The 19,794-nt window shown below is 36.9% G+C and overlaps 2 protein-coding genes across 3 annotated transcripts; both read right to left on the bottom strand.

The window, feature by feature from the left end:
- Nucleotides 1–1,209: 1,209 nt before the first annotated feature.
- LOC136254388 (proton myo-inositol cotransporter hmit-1.1-like) lies at nt 1,210–6,955 on the bottom strand. 2 transcript variants are annotated; one of them, XM_066047082.1, is made up of 3 exons: nt 4,848–6,955; nt 3,431–3,636; nt 1,210–2,332 (listed from the first exon to the last, which is right to left on the bottom strand). In XM_066047082.1, the coding sequence occupies exons 1-3, from the start codon at nt 4,979–4,981 to the stop codon at nt 1,320–1,322; spliced, it is 1,353 nt and encodes a 450-aa protein (XP_065903154.1). In that variant the 5' UTR covers nt 4,982–6,955; the 3' UTR covers nt 1,210–1,319. The 2 variants fall into 2 exon arrangements, with proteins under 2 accessions (XP_065903154.1, XP_065903156.1); XM_066047084.1 differs by having other exon boundaries at nt 4,082–6,948.
- A 5,755-nt stretch (nt 6,956–12,710) lies between these two features.
- On the bottom strand, nt 12,711–18,881 carry LOC136254384 (proton myo-inositol cotransporter-like). Its single transcript, XM_066047079.1, has 4 exons — nt 18,241–18,881; nt 15,455–15,626; nt 14,121–14,326; nt 12,711–13,939 (listed from the first exon to the last, which is right to left on the bottom strand). The coding sequence occupies exons 1-4, from the start codon at nt 18,713–18,715 to the stop codon at nt 12,936–12,938; spliced, it is 1,857 nt and encodes a 618-aa protein (XP_065903151.1). The 5' UTR covers nt 18,716–18,881; the 3' UTR covers nt 12,711–12,935.
- Between the last annotated feature and the right edge of the window lie 913 nt (nt 18,882–19,794).

The following is a 19,794-nucleotide window of genomic DNA, read 5'->3' as shown; positions in this document are numbered from 1 at the left end:
GCAGTGATCACTTATTTTTAAAGAAATGATGGGATTGCCTGAAGAGCACGTGGTTGGTTATGAGCAAGCACATGCAGATCATGTAATTAACTTATTATAGTATGTTCACATGGAGCTGAATCCTGAAAAACAGCTCAACAGAGTTAACATTTCAGCCAACCAGATGATTATTGGTAACAGCAAAGGTGTCAACAACAGACACGTACGGATTGGCTCCATTACAAGTTCGGGAAAGGGCTGTAATGGACACTGCGCTTGTATGGCTTCCCCACAGGAAATGTATTGTGATTGACTGTAAATATTATGTCAAACATTAGAACAAAAAGATTTTGAAATATTTTTTAGCGGGTCAAGCAGTGCTACAAATGAGGCAAATTTCAAGATTGTGTTTAATTGCATCATCCATGAGTTATTAAATGTTTTGGGGATTCAGCTCAATGTGAACATACTATAGACTTGTGAATTGACACTCACAGTTGGCTTGACAATAATTATTTACAATGGCAACAAGGTGTAGTTGTGTTGTCATCATATCCCAGCCATTTCTGCATAAGGGGGCTCCCCATGTTGTCGCAGAAATGATAGCTACATTCACTAAAATATTGGAACATGGTCAATGGTCAGCATAGCCATAGTCGACAACGTACCTCCTATATATCCATTGCCAAATGACTGCCTTATAAGACAGTATCTTTTACTAAAATGGTTGGTTTTACTGAGAACTCAGTAATAATGATCTGCACAGTGTAATACTACATTTTCTTTGACATATAATTCGTTATTAAGGTGAATTCATTACCTCATCATGTACAGTGCACACATCAAACCCTAGCCATACAATTATTCACTGTAACAAAATTAAACACAACCCTAAGTTTTGGACTTTGCTTTGACCAAGAATTCTCCAGCTCAGTGTGTCAGTATAAACTGCCGACATCGTTTTCTTGCATCCATAGATAGCCAGTATTTATTAAGGTCTATGTTTCATACACTAATGCTTTTAACTCTAGTCTTAAAATTGTGCTCCTTGAGGCTACAAACAGGTATTACAATGTGTTGTTGTTGCCACAGAATGTGTCAATGTTGCCACAGCCCACAACAAGATAGTGGCATCACTTAAAGGTGATGAAGGCATTAAGAGCAAATTGAGATATGTGTAGCTAATGTGTGAAGAAATTTATTGTTTAGTCATACAATTAGTAACTTGCTTTGAGTGTATAAATTAATCTGTGAAATCAATAACATACATCCCTACCTCTCTAATATCTAATACAATAAATAAATAATTACATACACAATTAAATAATAGCAATACACATTTAAAGAGTCCGTTCCTCCATTTCAACTATAGAGTACTGTGAAATATTTAGGGGCTTTCTGAAAACATGCTCATTATGCCATGTAAGAAAGTATGGCCTTGAAAATAATTTTTCAATTTTCTCTAGTGGTTGATTCTTTGTTTCAGGGAGTAAAAAGAAACAAAACACAACACTGATAGCCGTCACTGCTCCATACACAACTATGATTACAAGTGGTAATCCTAATGTATCTATTAGGGTTAAAAATGTCAACGCCAGCAACAAGTTGGACATCCAGTAAAACATGGAAGCTACAGACACGGCTGGTCCCCTTGCCCATGTAGGATATATTTCAGAGTTTATTACAAAGGGAAGTGAAACGGTCCCTGAGGCTGCAGATGCCACTAACAGAAACATGGCCACCAGTGAGAATATTGCAAATTTATTATCGGGACAATGATCAAAGTACCATTCTGATGTGATGTTAGATGTTTCATTAGTCCATACAGTTTCATTCCATGTAACACACTGACTGTTATTCACCCTAACATCAGCATGATCTTTACTACCTTCACTACAAGTACCATACAAATATTCTCCATCAACTTTCACAGTACAAAAGCCACAATGAGAATTTGTCGCACAAGTTCCACACTTCTTAAAATCACATTTTCCTCCTTCTTGTAAAGGAACAGCAGAAGGACTATTGATGTTGCCGAGGTAGAAGGAAGCTGCTAAGAGACCAAGACTTATTGTAACACAAATACTTGATGCAATGTGCAGTTTTCTGCGACCAGTTCTTTCCACTAGAAAAGCACTCACTGCCTTCATGATCAAGTTAACTGTAGCAGGTAGGGTTGAAAACCAAATAGCTTCTTTGAGATTAAATCCAACTGTCTTCAGGATACTAGAACTATAAAATAAGATTATAGTATTCCCACTGAACGCTTGAAAGATCTGAATGCTGCATCCAATGAACATGGTGTAGAGCAGTGTCTTACTGTGAAATACTTTCTTGATGAATTGAACTGTACCTTTTCATTTGAATAATGAAAATAACATATCATAATTAGCACACAAACATATTTAAGTATGGTACTATAAACCTAGCTGTTTGTGCTATATATTTTATGGCACTCATGGCGATCAATGACAAAAACTCTTGAGGAGCCTGATTTACAGTAATAGAGATTACACCAGTACATTTTCTGCCAATAAGCATATAGCTACACTACAAAATATAGTGGCTGAAATAACCTGATGCTGACTGCTTTATTAGATTAATATGTCACTTGTCTACATTACTTATCTCAATATTTGTTTATCACAAGTTGATGAATGTATGCATAGTGCACATACTATACACATGCATGAGTTTGCACAAAAGTATAATTTTGTCCCAGTAAAGCCATACTTCAAAGAGCATACTGGAACTGTATGGCAATCAATGAACAGTCCAGTAAGGTTTTTAAGTATATAATTTTTGACAAAAAAAAGTGTTGAGCAAACGAAATACCTTAATGTGTAACAACACACATCTTTCACATTACCAAAAGCATAAAAGTAAAATGTTGGTAACCAAAGTGCAGTGTCAGTATAATGTTTTTATGCTAACAGTATGTAAAGCTACATACATCAAAATAGTGCAACTTTTTAACTTGAATAGAAACAAGTTGCATTACATATCTGGTCCTCGGACTTGTAAGATATCTACTGCTGTGATATGACTATACTGTACATAATGTTTAGCTATGGGAACAAAGTTTTCAACCTTAGTAATTTTAATGGGATTTAGCTATACATGCACACAGTATCTGATGAGAATTGTGACATTACACTGAGTCTAAACAAATCATGTGTCGGCTTTTGGCGAACTTTCAAGCAAACAGTTACAGTATACGCATTTGGTACAAGTCAAAGCACATCCAGCAAATAATTGACTATTAGCTAGGAATTAGCAGACAACCTATTTTACTTGTTACTTGTGTTTACACTTTGAATAATTTGTATTAGCAATAACATGTCAACAAGTGTATAGTAGACACAGCTAACTTAACATCTAATATCATTGTGCTATGCTTGTGGTTCAGCAAGAGAAGACAAAGGACCACAGTACACAAAGATATACATACCTATGGCATGTTTAGAAGTCAACTCATAGTCATTCACAATATCACCTAGTTCTTTCTCTACCACATCATCACTACGAATCTTCCTCATTACTTCCCGAGCTTTGTCCACTTTACCATGAAACACCAGCCATCGTGGAGTCTCAAACAGAAACCACAGACAGATGCACATTGCAATGGAAGGGAAAACCCCTAATCCAAGTGTGTATCTGTAATGTGTAAATAGCAAAAAAAAAAGTAACTTGCATTCATTAATAAATGCATTCACAATTCAACAGTTTAAGAACGAACATTTGAATTTTTTTTGTAATCTTTGCTTTAATATCTCATAAGAAACACTGTTCTAAACAATTAATCACATTGCTGTATTTCAACTGTTTTTTAACAAGATAAACCACAGATGTTTACATGGACACTCATTGCATTAAATTGAGACACACTTTCAGAGATAGCATTTCAGAAACCTAAAATTCAATCCTTAGTAAAATGGTTAAATACGTGCACTGATCATAATAGATGCTAACTATCCAGTTTCACTTTGGCCACATCATCAGGGACAAGACTGCACTGGGTGACTACTATTGTATATATACACACCTGATCTATCTTGCAGCACAGCACATTAGTACTACACATACAGTCCTAAGTGCATACCTTATTCATCCCTTGAGAATTGTCCAAGCCTACCTGTATATCATATCACTGGTCTTTAGTATACATACCTTAACAATCACGAATGCACAACTGACGTACTACAGTGGAACCTCAGTTTTTCTGCTTTAAAGTAATGTGGTTGCTCTAATTTTAGCTACATATGCACTATAGTTATCAGTTATGCTTTCTGGATATTTTATACACAATTTCGGAGATAGTAAAGGAGATATTTGAACACCAAGTATAGCCTTCAGTTATGGATACTACTGTGGTTCCACTGTAGTTTTGTACAGTGCTACTAATTGTATCAAGAGTATATAATATACTCTTGATTGTATGCATAAAAATATCAGAAAACTTAAGATGAAAAGTAGGTTCTGAAGGAAAGATTGACTACAACAAGAGAACAAAACTACACATAGAGAAGGAATCATACCTGATTGCCTGTCTCCTGCTTTCACCAATAGTGACAACATACCATCTGCAAGTAAGTGGACTGCCGATCACCAGTTATAAAGGTATGAGTGAAATGAATTGAACAGGTGCAGAGTTGGTAAGAAGATATGCTTTTAAGAAGCAGTAGACAACAATTAGAAGCCAAAGTGATAATACTTTATTACTCTTAAGTCTCTCACATGATATTCGATCAGTTTATGTATGCATATCAATTTTATGTGATTCCTTCAGATACAACTGCTTAGCATTATTACACTCCCACTGTCACTTAAAAGATCAAATTTATTACACATAATTTTACTAATCAAACCTCCATCCATAAGAGTAAGCATGTTGTGTGTCAATGCTGAACAGTCCATTAGCAACAGCTCCACAGACTACACCTCCGCCAGACAGAACATAACTTCCTAATACTAATTTCCCTCTGATGTGACTAGGTGACATTTCTGCGACATAAACTGGTCCGACAACTGAGTGCAGGCCTTTTGATGATACAAAACAATACGTTAAATGATTTGTATTACTTGTTACTGCCTATATATGCTTCCATCATACGTACATAAAGACAATCTTAAGTGTAAAGCAGCTAAGCCAGACCACTAATATACAGAACCCGTATGGATGCTATTGTATAAATAGTAACTGGGTGCTATACCAACTCGATTACTTAAATCACAAGCGCATTATGTGCTTCAGGTTTAATAGCCACCAGTTGTAACCGTATAGGCGGTATAGCTATTAATTGGTATTAGCACGATAGAGCTACATTGGTAGCATCAAAAATCTTACTAGCCAATATTAGCATTACCCTTGTCAAAGTAACTTTATAGTGCAACAGCTATTCAATACCCAGCATGGTATGTAGTAATTGTCTCTGCCAGGTCTTCTCAGTTCCCATAGCCTTTCAACCAGTTCCTATTTAAGTTATTTTGTTCTTTTGATATAAGCTGTGTATCATGTGTAAACATTTAATAATTATAATATTTGTACCCAATATTAATTGGTTCTCAGATACCCAATTACAGCTGTACCATAAACATCAGTATCAGAATCTGTAGCACATTGATTTGCTTTTATATTGGTTCACCCCTACAAGCAAGAAAGCAAGTACAATGTAACAATAACTCTAGAGTGTATACGTATATGTAACACTTTCACACATCAGATCAAAGGAATTCTTTATGCTACAAATGTGATGTGGCACACTTAGCAGTGCAACATCTAGATGTTGCACTGCAAAGGTGCTGACAACTCATTACTGCATTCCACAAACTGTACAGCTTTAATGCTTCTTACTATTGAATACTGTAGTAAAATGTATATGAAACCTATATGAGCAACATCCACTTTACATTGTGGGCTTCAGTGATCTCCTGTGGCCTACAATTGAGCCCTCCTGTGGCTCTCAATTGAGACCAATCGAATCCCACAATCAAAACTGTCTCATGGTGATAAGGTTTCTTATACATTTTGAAAACATTACACAGTAAGTACTAGTGTTATAGTAAGAGCTAATGTGAAGCTTTGATATAGTAACCATAATGATATATTCAACCACCACAGAGGATCCTGGACAAATGCCAGGCCACATTAAAGGCACCCTCAACCACATCAAAGGCATTTAACTTAAAAGTGAATTTAGCAGCTTAAAACTACTGTAAAAGTAACTTGAAAGGATTAGAACTACTTTAAAAAGTACCTTCAAAAGGTTAAAAAGCTACTTTGAAGTGTAACATATTAGTTGCAACACTGTAAGTTGTGCATTACCTGATATGTACGTGATGTTAGTGTACTTAATTGAACGAAAAACAGCTGCGTGTGAAGCATAAAGTTTGTACAGAAAATACTTTGATGTAGCATAAACACAACCAAGACTAAAACAATATATCCAGAAACTGTTCCATACACAAACAATCCCTGTGATGGATATCTGATGTACACAACTACACCACACTGTCTTACCATGAATGGTTCTTGCTACAAGCAACACCCATACATAGGCTCATTAAAAAAGAGCATTGAATTCAATAAATGTCTTACTAAAAGCACATATGAAATGGTGTTCAATAGATAAGTCAGAAAATTTTGGCAGAAAATAGAGAACATAATGATACATTTCCATGGCATGCTTTGACTTACAAGTCTCAATCGTGGCTAAAAAGCAACTGTATGTTAAATGATGAACGGCAAAGTTGGAACTATAAACTGACCAAGCATTGAGCTGATGGCTGAGTGACGAAAGTGTGCGAAGTACGCAACAAAAAGATGTTAGCAATGAAGTTGCAAAGAAAAACATGAACATCTTTTATGTGGTGGTAAGCTCAAGAAAATCAGCAGATTTGTGCCATTATAGCTAGTAGCTCAGTAAAGACTTCAATGGCAGATCCAGGATGAGACATTTGGGGCAAATGCCCCCCCCCCCCCCATTCCTCACCTTGTGGAGGAGCCAATCATACTTCTGATTAAAATAGCTACTAAACTCAAGAAACTCATGCAAATATGCCCATTTTACTAGCATTTATTACAAATTCACCTGAAACCAAAGTGAACCAAAGTCAAACTATAGTATGTTCATGTTGAGCTGAATCCTGAAAAACAGCTAAAAATTTAAAGTGGATTTTTTCTAAACAGAGTTAACATTTCAGCCAACCAGATGATTATTGGTAACAGTAAAGGTGTCAACAACAGACATGTACGGTTTGGCTCCATTACAAGTTCGGGAAAGGGCTGTAATGGACACTGTACTTATATGGCTTCCACACAGGAAATGTATTGTGAAAATTTTGATTGGCCATAAATATTATGTCAAACATTTGAACAAAAAGATTTTGAAACATTTTTAGCGGGTCAAACAGTACTACAAATGAGCCAAATTTCAAGATCGTGTGTAATTGCATCCATGAGTTATTGAATGATTTTGAGGATTCAGCTCAACGTGAACATACTATAGCTGTGAAATTGTCCTTCGTACGTACCAAACACCTCTAAAATAATTATCGTGTTGCATTTATTTGTTTAAGACATTCAGAGCCTTTTAAACAGCTTTTAAGACTTCACAACCATCTGAAAAGGCAAAAATCAACAGTGAGAAACTACTAAGGGGCGATTTATTTGTTGCTTCAAAAATGCAGCACTGAATTAGAGAATCTGGCTCTCCCCCAACCACTTACAACTTAGCCTGTTTGTGCCCCTTCCCTTGCCAACTCCTGGATCCACCCCTGGACTTAAACAATAAATTATTTCTACTTTACTAGTGGCCATGTCACTCATTACTATAAGTGACATCATACACAACATCAGAAGCAATAATCGATCATCAGAGAGATAATAAATTGGCCTAGATTACCGGGTATTTGCAAAAAGCAAGGGGGTTGGACAAGACCACGTGCACTACAAAGCACTACCAAAATGCTGACTATACTTGTTAAAAGTTAGAGATTGTACAATTTAAAAAAAAATCATAAATCATACCATTGCGAGCAACAAATTAAGTAGGAATAAAATATTTATTATGTTCCTGCATGTGGGCTTGTCTACCCCTTGCGCATTCCCTTGAAGTAAAAATCTAATCTTCTATTTACCCTAATCTGTCCAGAGTGCCACTAGCCAGCAGTGCCTCGGTATAGTAAAATTGCCATATTAGTTCCTGACTCAAAGCAGAGACTAAAACAGTGTACATGCACAGTGCACAAAGTCAAGACTTGGTATTTGTAGCAATTAATCAAATTGTAGCACTTCTTAACTAATTACATATGCACTGTTATGATAACACACAAGTACAGTCCACTACAATGGGAAGTGTAATTTCTTTACTAACACTATGACTACTGAACAGCTTTGATGTTCAAAGTGTCACTGTTCAATGCACAACAATAACTGTAGTAGAGTTCCATGTGTATTCATGCATATACAACAATAGTCAAGTCCTCCCTTGTTTTGTGATGAATATTCAAAATCTAATAGAGTACTTTACCAGAAATCATGGAATGTTAGTTAGATAATAAATTGGCTACTCCAGAACAGGATGTTGTAAACATGGAATGTGGAATCATAGAATGGAATGGTAGTACGTTCCTTTGTTGACTAATAAATTGGCTATGTTTAATCATATTCATTTAGGACTAAAGTCATCATGCACTAAATTGACTATATACTATGTATGTGTCCCTGGGCCCTTAGGCAAGTGACAATACACTCTAGTATCTGCTGCGATGCAAAGGACATCTGCGCTGCTATGTAGATTTGCTCTGAACAGCTAGTACTCACCATATGAAAGTGCTATCAAACCCCTAAGGGTAGAAGCTGGGCTATTTTTCCTGTCCTGGCCTGTTTGGGCCCCAGTTAAAATGCATTTGGTATACTGTCAGGGCCCTACTTTTATTTTCTGCCCCTTGTCCCTGTCGGCCCTACCAGAGTCCTCTCAGATGAATAGACGAAATGCTCTGATGAAATTAATGTGCTTAGTTGACTCCCACCTTATCCCACAAACCACACTGGCAAGGCCACAAGAGGAAAAGGGTAGAAAATAAAAGAGGGGTGCCACACAATATGGAAAAATACAACAAACACATTTTTTTGCTGAGGCTAGGGCAGGGAAAGATTGCTCCAGTTGCCACAAACCTGCACACTGGTAGCACTCTAATAAATGATGAGTACTGAGTTGTTCAAGAAAATCTGCATAGCAGATGTCCTTTACACAAATTCTAGGTAGAGTACATTGTCAACAGATGGTCACTCTTGATTAAGCATATCCTATAACCTTTTAACAAAGGAACGTACAACCACTCCATTCCACATTTTACAACATCCCCTGGAGAACTATGCTTTGCCACAATTTTATAAAACTAGTTTCAGTTAATGCACTCATAGCTTGTATAGGTGAACTTAGTGATAATGGTTTGCGGCATGGAATAAACACTGCTATTATACTGTTATAACATACTGGGAATATCAAAACATCACTAAGGCAAACCATTGAATGCATAGCAGCAGCTAGTATAGTCATCATACTGTGATCATTTTGATCTGAAAAACAAGCCGTCGGACATCTGTAGTTTATCTTAAACAGTGACTTCTACCTATATAACTTTAGCTACAGAGCTCACAGCCTGGATAGCAGGTCAATTGTAACAAAAATTTATAGATCTACACTAGTAGTTCTGCTGGATCAATTGGTACCTTGGTATATAACCTGACGATACAAAACTGAAGTGTTAACTATAATATCATGGCTAACTAGGGGTACAACAAGTGGTCATAAGTGAAGTTATGGCTTCATCAAGAGTTGCCATGCTAATCTTTGATGCTGTTACTATAGATAGTATGGTGTTCTGAGTTACAGGGTAGCTAGTAGGTGGAGACGTACACTGTAAATTGACTGGTATGACTCCTGCAGTCACTGGCTTACTATGATGGTTATACTTCAGTGACTGTAGGAATCATAGCCAATTTACAGTGTAGCAGTTACCTTTACATCCCAGTGCATAGGACTTTACAGTGTAAGTTCCTTTTTACGATTTTGTCCAGATTGTGAAGAGATTTAACTTCTTAGCTACTAGAGAGACACCACATACAGGCTATATAGCAATGGACACATTAACACTTTTAACCATAACTTAAGTGGCTATTATGAATTGCATCATACTAAAAGATAGTGATTAATTAAGGTTCATAGTGATAAAAGGAATGATGCAACCAGACAGCCCTAGTAAGCTTCAACCACAGATCACTGTGCACTCCATCATGCAAACATTTCAACCACAGACCAGACATTACAACTAATACTACCACTACACTGAGCTTTTTGTACATTCCATCTCGCAAAGCTGACATTAGTTTTTGAAACAAAAACATGATACTTTTGCAATCCTTAAAATGAAATGAATAAACATTCCAGGAACAGTGGATTGAAAATCTCACTAATGAACATTGGACCTATAGCCTGACATAGATAAACTAGCTAGTACAAATATAGTTGTGAACAGCATAGTTTTGTGGTGTATACTTAATATCATGGTGAACTGCAACCTTTGTGTGAACACCAGCTGGGGATGACACTGTTCCTAGCAAAAGTTTGCATAAAAACACAGTGACCGTGATCAACAACCCATATAGGTGGTAATATTTTATTTCAGTGTCTCAATTACACAGCTATCTGATCCTTTACTGTGTACACTGCCCGGGTCCTACAGACTTAGGTGACCACATATCAATTCCACCTCAGAAGCCATCTACTGGTTGGAAATCATACTGTCACACAAAACCACCTCTAACATGTGTCTATCTAAAGTCACAAATATATAGTGCTTCGAAGCCAAGCAGGTAGGTGGTTCCTTGGCTTGTAGTAACATACCTTTTACACCCTCCTCTGGTTTATCAGCAAACCCCTCCCTTATTAAGGCATCCAGTGTGAAGTACATGCATATAAGCACATTGGAGCCACCTGTATATCATACAGTACAGGTAGTAACTATATTATTAGGAAGGAATGTACACTTTCCCACAAAATATATTAACCACAAACCAGTCTCACAATACCTTCATAGAGCCTTGGAATTTTGGTTTGGTAGAATCAAGCCAAAAAGGCTTCCAATAAGTTGTACATTACGGGCCAAAAATAGCTGCAAACGAAGCATAATGGTTTTTCACTTTCCCTGTAACTGATAGTTCATGTGTTCAGATGAACACATTAAGTATATGGCTTTTATTTTTGATGTAGTAACCAGTCATAGTAATTTACAAGGAAAAAATTAGGAAATTAGAAATTTGATTAGGGATCATAGCCATAAAAGGTACAATTAAGGTGGAGATCACCTACACCTGCAGGGTATACCTAGCTAATCCTTGCTAACCTAGAATGAAGTATAGGGATTAAATGTACACTAGTACATCTTGCAACCTCCCTTGTTTCTTTACATTTTATGGTTATGATCCTTAATCGAACTTAAAATTCCTAATTTTCCCTTCTACTTGCTACATAGCTAAATCCTGTACCGAGTGCCAGTCCAGCGATGCCTCGTCCAACCACCAGACAGAACTTAGAGAATGATGTTGCCATTATGATGGCTCCCACTCCATACAACACAGCAGTACACATCATCATTTTCCAACGACCAAACTTATCACTCAACCATCCAGCAACTGCTGCTCCAATAGTAGCTCCTGCAACTAATACACTAACAATAACTTCATGCCATAATACATTCAGATTGTAGTGATCATCGATTAGTAGCATTGCTCCAGCAAGAACTGAGAAATGATATCCCCATATCAAGCTACCTAGTGAACTGGTGGCTACGATTCCATTTATATATCTCGATGGTCGCGTTGGTGACCATCTTATCGATATGCTTTGAGACTCGTAACTGATATCACGATCTGTAGGGATTAGTTTAGTGTTGTCCGCCCGTGTGGTCATACAGCAGTCGTCTAAACTCTCGTCTAAACTGATCTCTTCCATTGATATACGCGCAATTGCCGCTGTGCCTTTTACCATTGAGACTAGTTGTAATTCTCATAGACCCGCTATATATAGGTACCATCCATCAACTCCAAAAGTAAGGGGCGTGCGCTGAATCCGGGTTAGCTAGCGTGCGCCGCATAAGAACATTACAAGAAATGGAGGTCATTATTGAATGCTCTATTAGAGAGTTTTAAAACTATTTCAGCCTGGATCAGAGCATAGCTAAGTGTCTTTGATCTCTGCTATTACAGTCCTCTTATAGTGTAATGTAAGCTGACATAATAGGTAAAATTATTCATTGCAATAATGAATCACATTAACAAAATGCCTTGTGAAGAAATTCAATGTGCCTTCGCAAGGCCTCTTATGAATATATTTGGCACTTATATGGATTTCATTAGTTAAATAAGCTGCTAGCTGACCACCTGTAAGGGAATTACAAGCATATGGTTTCCTGTTGAATTACTCTTAAGACAACAGGAGAAATATTTTAAATATCATCAAAAACTCTCTAATAAAGCAGTCTCAAATTTCTTGTAATGATTTTGTTGGCCAAGCTTCATCAGTGCAGTAGTGATTCACCAAGTTAACACATGACATACAACTACATAAGCCATGCATGGCCACCATGCATGGCCATTAGCCAAGAAACCAATAGCATATTGTTAAATTAACTTGATTGGCAAACATTCAATCCATGAGTTGATATAATCAGTACATTGCAAATATTTAACCATTTTACTAACAACATCAATATATGGCTTCTAATGCACTATGCATGCAAATAGAACAGATTGCATCAATATACGTAAACTTATTAGTGTACAATTTTTCACTGTGTACACCATAAATAAATAAATACATAAATAAATAAAAATATGTGACAAACTGCTGAAAACATAATGCAGAGTGTATAATTAATAATTATATATACAATCACAACGCTTGCTCTTCCATTTCAACTACAGAATATTCATTTTTGCCTTGTCCACAACCATGATTGTCCCACCACATAAGAAATTGTGGTCTTGAAAACAATGTTTCAATTTTCTCTAATGATTGTTTACTTGTTTCAGGAAGCATCAAGAAGGTGAATATGACACCAATAAATGTACCTACCGCATACATGAAGACGACAAGTGCCAGTCCTAATGCATCAACTAGGGATAGAAACGTAAGAGTCAATACCAACTTCATAAACCAGTTAAGTAGTGATGCTAAAGATACAGCAGGTCCTCTGGCCCACGTAGGATATATTTCTGAGTTGACTAGCCAAGGAATAGTTGCATACCCTGAAGATGAACATGCTACTAACACTAGCATAGCTACTAGTGAGAATATTGCAAATTTATTATCAGGACAATGATCAAAGTACCATTCTGATGTGATGTTAGATGTTTCATTAGTCCATACAGTTTCATTCCATGTAACACACTGACTGTTATTCACCCTAACATCAGCATGATCTTTACTACCTTTACTACAAGTACCATACAAATATTCTCCATCAACCTTCACAGTACAGAAACCACAGTGAGAATTTGTTACACAACTTCCGCACTTTTCAAAATCACATCCTCCACCTCCATGTAAGGGAACAGCTGAAGGACTACTGCTGTTGCCAAGGAGAAAGGAAGTTGCCAAAACACAGAGAAAAAACCCAACCAATGTTGCTGTTGTAATGAGCAGTTTTCTACGTCCAGTTCTTTCTACTAGAAAAGCACTTATTGTTTTCATAAGAAAGTTAAGAAAAGCTGGTACTATTGAAAACCAGATAGCTTCTTTAAGACTAAACCCAACCATCTTAAGAATAGTAGAACTGTATGACAGGACCACGCTCATCCCACTAAATACTTGGAATATTTGAATACTACACCCAATAAACATGGTGTACAGTAGTTTCTTGCTATGAAACACTTTCTTCATGAACTGAATTGTACCTGTAAATGTGTATACAATGAAATTTTATGTACAACGATACAATTAACTTAGCAATTAACTTAGCAAAGCATAGCAACACCACTGTACGTTTCATTAAAGTCTCTGTCAAACCTTGTATGTATGTTGGTTCATTGGATGGAAATAGTGCGTATGTTACCAATGTTTCATTTCATTACTTACCTAAAACATTTTTGGAAGTCAACTCATAGTCATTCACAATATCACCTAGTTCTTCCTCTACCATATCATCACTACGAATCTTCTTCATCACTTCCCGAGCTTTGTCCACTTTACCATGAAACACCAGCCATCGTGGAGTCTCAAACAGAAACAACAGACCAATGCACATCATGATGGAGGGAAGAATTCCAAACCCAAGCATGTATCTGTATAATATATATACTCATACTTTTGTACATCAAAACAATGTCAAAACAAATGGCAGCACATATAATGCGTTTTAAGAACAAGCTCGTAATATAACATACAAATTGTAAAATCTCCCCAAGTTAAATGCCATCAGCACAAGGACGTTATGTCGTTTGTCATTACTACATTTCTGTATGCATATATTACGGCAGGTATAAAAATTTAAAGGTGTAAAAAGATAATTGAGATACTAATAGTGTAAAATACTACAAATGTATATGGACATACATTTGGTAAATTTCGCATTACAATTGTATCATACACTGTATATTAGGGATCATGGAATTCATGGATTTCTTGCCCAAAAACCAGCCTCATATTTTCTTCATAACAGCTTGGCAGCATTGGCTGGGCATAACCAAACCCATAAATGTCTTCAGAGCAACCCCAAACCCTTCCAATGAGTTTCTATTTTTAATTTATTTAAGTGAATTTTCTGATATCTGACTGCCTCTGAAAGCACAACACTTGACTATGGATAAGGTTACAGGCTTGATTTCGACATTGCTTCAACTTGAAACAAGTCTTTTTTTCCAACCATAGCAGCTACAATACATGCTACCTTTGTCCTCCTTTGTGTTCCATTTCATGGCTTCAGTGCTTTATTGTGACTGGATTGATTGCACGGGCACTTCTCATACTGTTCTTCGATTGTAATGCTGTATAATGGGCAGAACATAGCCGAGACTGAAGCGAAATGGCCACTTGATTGTTGGGGCACACGTTTGTTCAAACATGATTTCTGTAGTGACTGGATTAATTGCAAAGGTGTTTCTTGCACTTTTCTTCACTTTTAATGCTGGAAAATAGCTGAAAAAGAAGCAGAATGGCACCTTTGCTTTATAGTCATTGATAATTGGGGCATGCATTCAGCCACACGATAAAAAAAAGCAACAAAACAAGGGAGATCATTTACAACTGCAGCTGATATTAAAAAATATATATACTACTGACAGAGTGAAGAAGAAACTAAATGTCAACTAGTATAGCTGCAGTCCCCTTGCTCCACTGCTTTTTTTCAAATGTAAATTTCCTTATCACTTGTATGTGTATGTATCACACATACATTTTGGTTATAGTCACACCTCCATCCAAATGCAAAAGCATGTTTAGAGTCAACACTGAATAGTGCACCGGCAATAGCTCCACTGACTATACCTCCACCATTTAAGATGTAATTTACCAGTCCTAGTTTTCCTCGTATTCTACTAGGTGACATCTCTGACACGTAAACTATTCCAATCACTGAGTACAAACCTGTATGATGTCAAATTCTAAATGTACATTCTATAGTGTTCACACATGTAGGTTGTACAGGACTAAAACTTGATGTCTTCTAAGAATTACTATAAGTAGTACAAAACCACAATTTATGATATCAAGAGTAAATAATTTACTTTTGATGTTGTCATGTACTTAAGTGACTTTTATTGTACTGCAGATGCTTTGTTTGAAAATGCAGTTGCCCACCATGCATATGCATGCTTGCTTACATTTGGGGCTCAAACAAATAGCGGTTTTTACTATTCGAATAATCTTTATTCACAACCGAATATTTGAATATTCTTTTTCAGTACGTGTGATTGGGATATCAATAATCCTGTTATGCAATATGCCTCCTTAATACAATATATAGAATCAAAATGATTTAGAGCTGTATGTGAGATCAAGAATTTTCATGTACTCTACATACTGATGTTATGTATATTCCCTTTGAAACGAATATTCGAATAATAGAATATTCATTTGAGCCCTAGTTACATTATCAATGTAGTCATGTACACAAAGTGTTGGGATAGTTACTTATTACTATTACTTGCAACAGAAACTGTTTACATGTTACTCATAATCAAGAGTTCATAATATAAAGAGGGAGGGCTCCCTCTCTATATTATGAACTCTTGCTATCATATTATATCTGAAACTCTAATCTTATCACATGACAGCATGTGTTGTTGGGACAATGAGTACTTGTTGAGACTGGGGGGATTAGTAACTTTGTTACTTTAACTAGGCCACTAAATAGTAATAAAATTTGAATCATTACAGTAACTTAGTTACTTAGATAATGTATTGCATTTGTAAGTTAAGTAACTTGAGTAGTTTTTACAGCATAATTCGTTATATTATCACAAACAGTAATAATATTACAAGTACACAAAAATATTTGGAATATTCAACTAGAGTAGGGACCATACCACATTGATAAAAAGTACTGAAACAAGCTGGAGTAGTGCACGATATTAATCACAGTAAAACAATAAGAAGTGTTATATCACTACTGTACATTTCCATTATGGTATCTTGAGCACAGGATATAACACTTCTTATTGTTTTAGTGTGATTTAATATCGCGCACTACTCCAACTTGTTTCAGTACTTTTTATTGATGTGTTATGGTCCCTACTCTAGTTGAATATTCCAATTTTATTTGTGTACTTGTTTGCTATTTCGTAAAATAAAGTTATTATGACTGGTGAACCCACGCATACTGCATCAAAAGAAAGAAATGGCACTGCGTGCCCCAGCTATCAATTATCATCTGAGAAGTGAAGTATCCATTATGCTTCGTTGTCAGCTATGTTCAACCAGTTACACAGCATTACTAAACAAGAACTACCTCTGCAATCAAAGCAGCCACTAAGGACAATTTCCATTATGAAGGGAAGCCATCACGTCTACCGCCAAATCGACACTTTTTGCTGTCAGCAAAGAAGAATGGGACACAAAGGAAGACACTGGTAAGTCCATGAAGAATGCATTGTACGTACTGCGGTATGCCAAAAGGCACCTCTTGGGCCAAAGCGATGTCAAACAGTGAAAAATCAAGCCCATAGCCTTAGCCGTTATCAAGTTAGTCAGTCAGTCAGTCAGTCAGTCACTACAATTTATACTTTTCGTTTAAAAATTTCATAGCAACTTGTTGAAAGTGTTCCAGGTCGATCTGAAAGCTTGTTTGGGCCTAACCAATACTGCTTCATCATCGTCAGGAAAACGTGAAGCTGGTTTTTGGGTGATGTTTTCATGGGCCACACCCACACCTTTGTGGTCTCTACTATACCAGTGCTATATATCATACTGTATGATGTAACACATTACTTATGTAATGCGTTACCCCAACACTGTGTACATGTACACGTATCTAGAGTGCTGGTAATCTAGATATGCCTACATGCAGTGGTTTAGTTTTGTCCATTTTATTTACCAGCACTCAATGCTTTTGGATTAACAGGTCTCTTGTGACAGTTTAGTTTAATAATATGGATAAATATATTACTTTATGCTTTGCATGCTAAGATGGTATGTGATATAAACCCTATACTTCTCCCTTCCATGGACCCTCGCGCAGCTCATCTATCATCATTCCAACACAATAGAGTACACTGGGGGCCGAATCATTTGCTGCTGCAGTGTCCTATAGTATGTTCATGTCGAGCTGAATCCTGAAAAAACAGCTAAAAATTAAAAGTGGATTTTTCTCAACAGAGTTAACATTTTAGCCAACCAGATGATTATTGGTAACAGCAAAGGTGTCAACAACAGACACGTACAGTTTGGCTCCATTACAAGTCCGGGAAAGGGCTGTAATGGACACTGTACTTATATGGTTTCCACATAGGAAATGTAGTGAAAATTTTGATTGGCCGTAAATATTATGTCAAACGATTGAACAAAAAGATTTTGAAATATTTTTAGCGGGTCAAGGAGTACTACAAATGAGCCACATTTCAAGATCATGTGTAATTGCATCCATGAGTTATTAAATGTTTTTGAGGATTCAGCTCAACATGAACATACTATAGGTAGAGTAACCAGCATACTGATTAGCTAGCTAATGTCTGGTCAGGCATGGCTATTGTGAAACACTTACCAAGTGCCAATCCAGTGATGCCTCGTCCAACCACCAGACAGAACTTAGAGAATGATGTTGCCATTATGATGGCTCCCACTCCATACAACACAGCAGTACAAATCATCATTTTCCAACGACCAAACTTGTCACTCAACCACCCAGCAATGGCTGCTCCAATGGTAGCTCCTCCCAGTAGTATACTAACAATAATCTCATGCCATAACACATTCAGGTCATAGTGATCATCGATTAGTAACATTGCTCCAGCGATGACTGAGATGTTATACCCCCACAGAAAGTTACCAAACGAGCTTATTAAAATGATCCCGTATACATATCTCCATTGGCGTGTTTTCAATTTTGCTGGTGTTGTGATGCTTTTCTTGGACTGTTCGTTAGGACTATCTTCAGGCACTGTATCAGTTATCAGTTTGAAATCGTCTGATATTTCGAAATCGAGGCTTTCATTAGTCTCTTCGAGCGTCTCTTCCATATTAGATCATAAAAACCAAACTTTTCACTTTGATATATCAGGGTACGTAGTCTCCTCGATATTAAACAGACCAATTATCTGGTGAGTGCCCTAGTCCTCATTTAAATCCCTGTATCTAGTCCACCATACGTACCAGCTCGCCCGAGTACTCGCCTACAAGCGCAGAGCTATAACGACCAAGAGCACGTGAGACACTGGCCGCGCGCACCCGGGGCCTAGATCTATGGCTCAACAAATTAGTAGTATGCTCAATCATTGCTGGTAAATCCTCTTGGGACAAGACTAGTAACTCGTGTACCATTAATCAAACAGTTTCAGTGACCCAGCTGTTTATTGGGGACCTGCTCAGAGAGGCAAATGTATGCTAGTGTCCATCAGTCTCATATACATATGCCTAATAGGTTAGGTTCAGGGCCACACCTGAAGTCCCATCTGAACCTAACTGATAATATGAAACAGACATTTGGCATTTGCTTCCTTGTGCAGGTTCTCGACCAAACTGTCCCCCATTTAATGCAGCTAGGTAAATGTGAAAAGTGCCGGAGCTACTATTATATACGTAGCTACATGGTACCATGATGCAAAACTAGTTATAACAAAATAAGAAGTGCTCCTTAATAGTCTAGCTATGGGTGTGGAGACCATGAGATGTGTAAAGAAGTTGGTCATGTAGATGAATTCACTACCATGCAGTAGAATCTCTCTTTATCTTTGTATAGACTATATGTATAATTTGCTGTCCACTGATTCACGATTATATAATAAGTTGACTATGAAAATGCAGTTTGAGCAATACATACGTCAGCAACATGCATGCAAGTACGTACCAGAAGGTCCAGCCTGAATAAAATTTGCTCCATGCATCCAATGTCCTGTGAAGTTCATATTAGAGGTGGACTATTATGATTGTATATAGCTATAGTAAGGTCTGACAGTGTTAATATATAGACATGTGCACAGTCAATATATAATGTTTAAACCTTTGCCATGTTATATAGGCATAGACAACTGAATAACCGACTGCATGAGTTGCTGAACCAGCACGTTACTCTTTTGTTTAATTCCAGTCATGAACTGAA

The sequence above is a fragment of the Dysidea avara genome, chromosome 4, assembly GCF_963678975.1.
Source record: "Dysidea avara chromosome 4, odDysAvar1.4, whole genome shotgun sequence".
Classification (NCBI taxonomy): Eukaryota; Metazoa; Porifera; class Demospongiae; order Dictyoceratida; family Dysideidae; genus Dysidea; species Dysidea avara.
Note: the sequence above shows the minus strand (reverse complement) of the source record. Positions and strands in the feature narration are given on the sequence as shown.

What these genes read in the sequence shown, in the direction of transcription:
- LOC136254388 (XM_066047082.1), bottom strand. Translation starts at nt 4,981, where the DNA reads ATGTCACCTAGTCACATCAGAGGGAAATTAGTATTAGGAAGTTATGTT. An exon ending in GCTTACTCTTATGGATGGAG is followed by an intron (nt 3,637 to 4,847) that starts GTTTGATTAGTA and finishes TACACATTACAG; the next exon opens with ATACACACTTGGATTAGGGG. An exon ending in GACTTCTAAACATGCCATAG is followed by an intron (nt 2,333 to 3,430) that starts GTATGTATATCT and finishes TCAAATGAAAAG; the next exon opens with GTACAGTTCAATTCATCAAG.
- LOC136254384 (XM_066047079.1), bottom strand. Translation starts at nt 18,715, where the DNA reads ATGGAAGAGACGCTCGAAGAGACTAATGAAAGCCTCGATTTCGAAATA. An exon ending in CATCACTGGATTGGCACTTG is followed by an intron (nt 15,627 to 18,240) that starts GTAAGTGTTTCA and finishes GACATCATACAG; the next exon opens with GTTTGTACTCAGTGATTGGA. An exon ending in GCTTTTGCATTTGGATGGAG is followed by an intron (nt 14,327 to 15,454) that starts GTGTGACTATAA and finishes TATATTATACAG; the next exon opens with ATACATGCTTGGGTTTGGAA.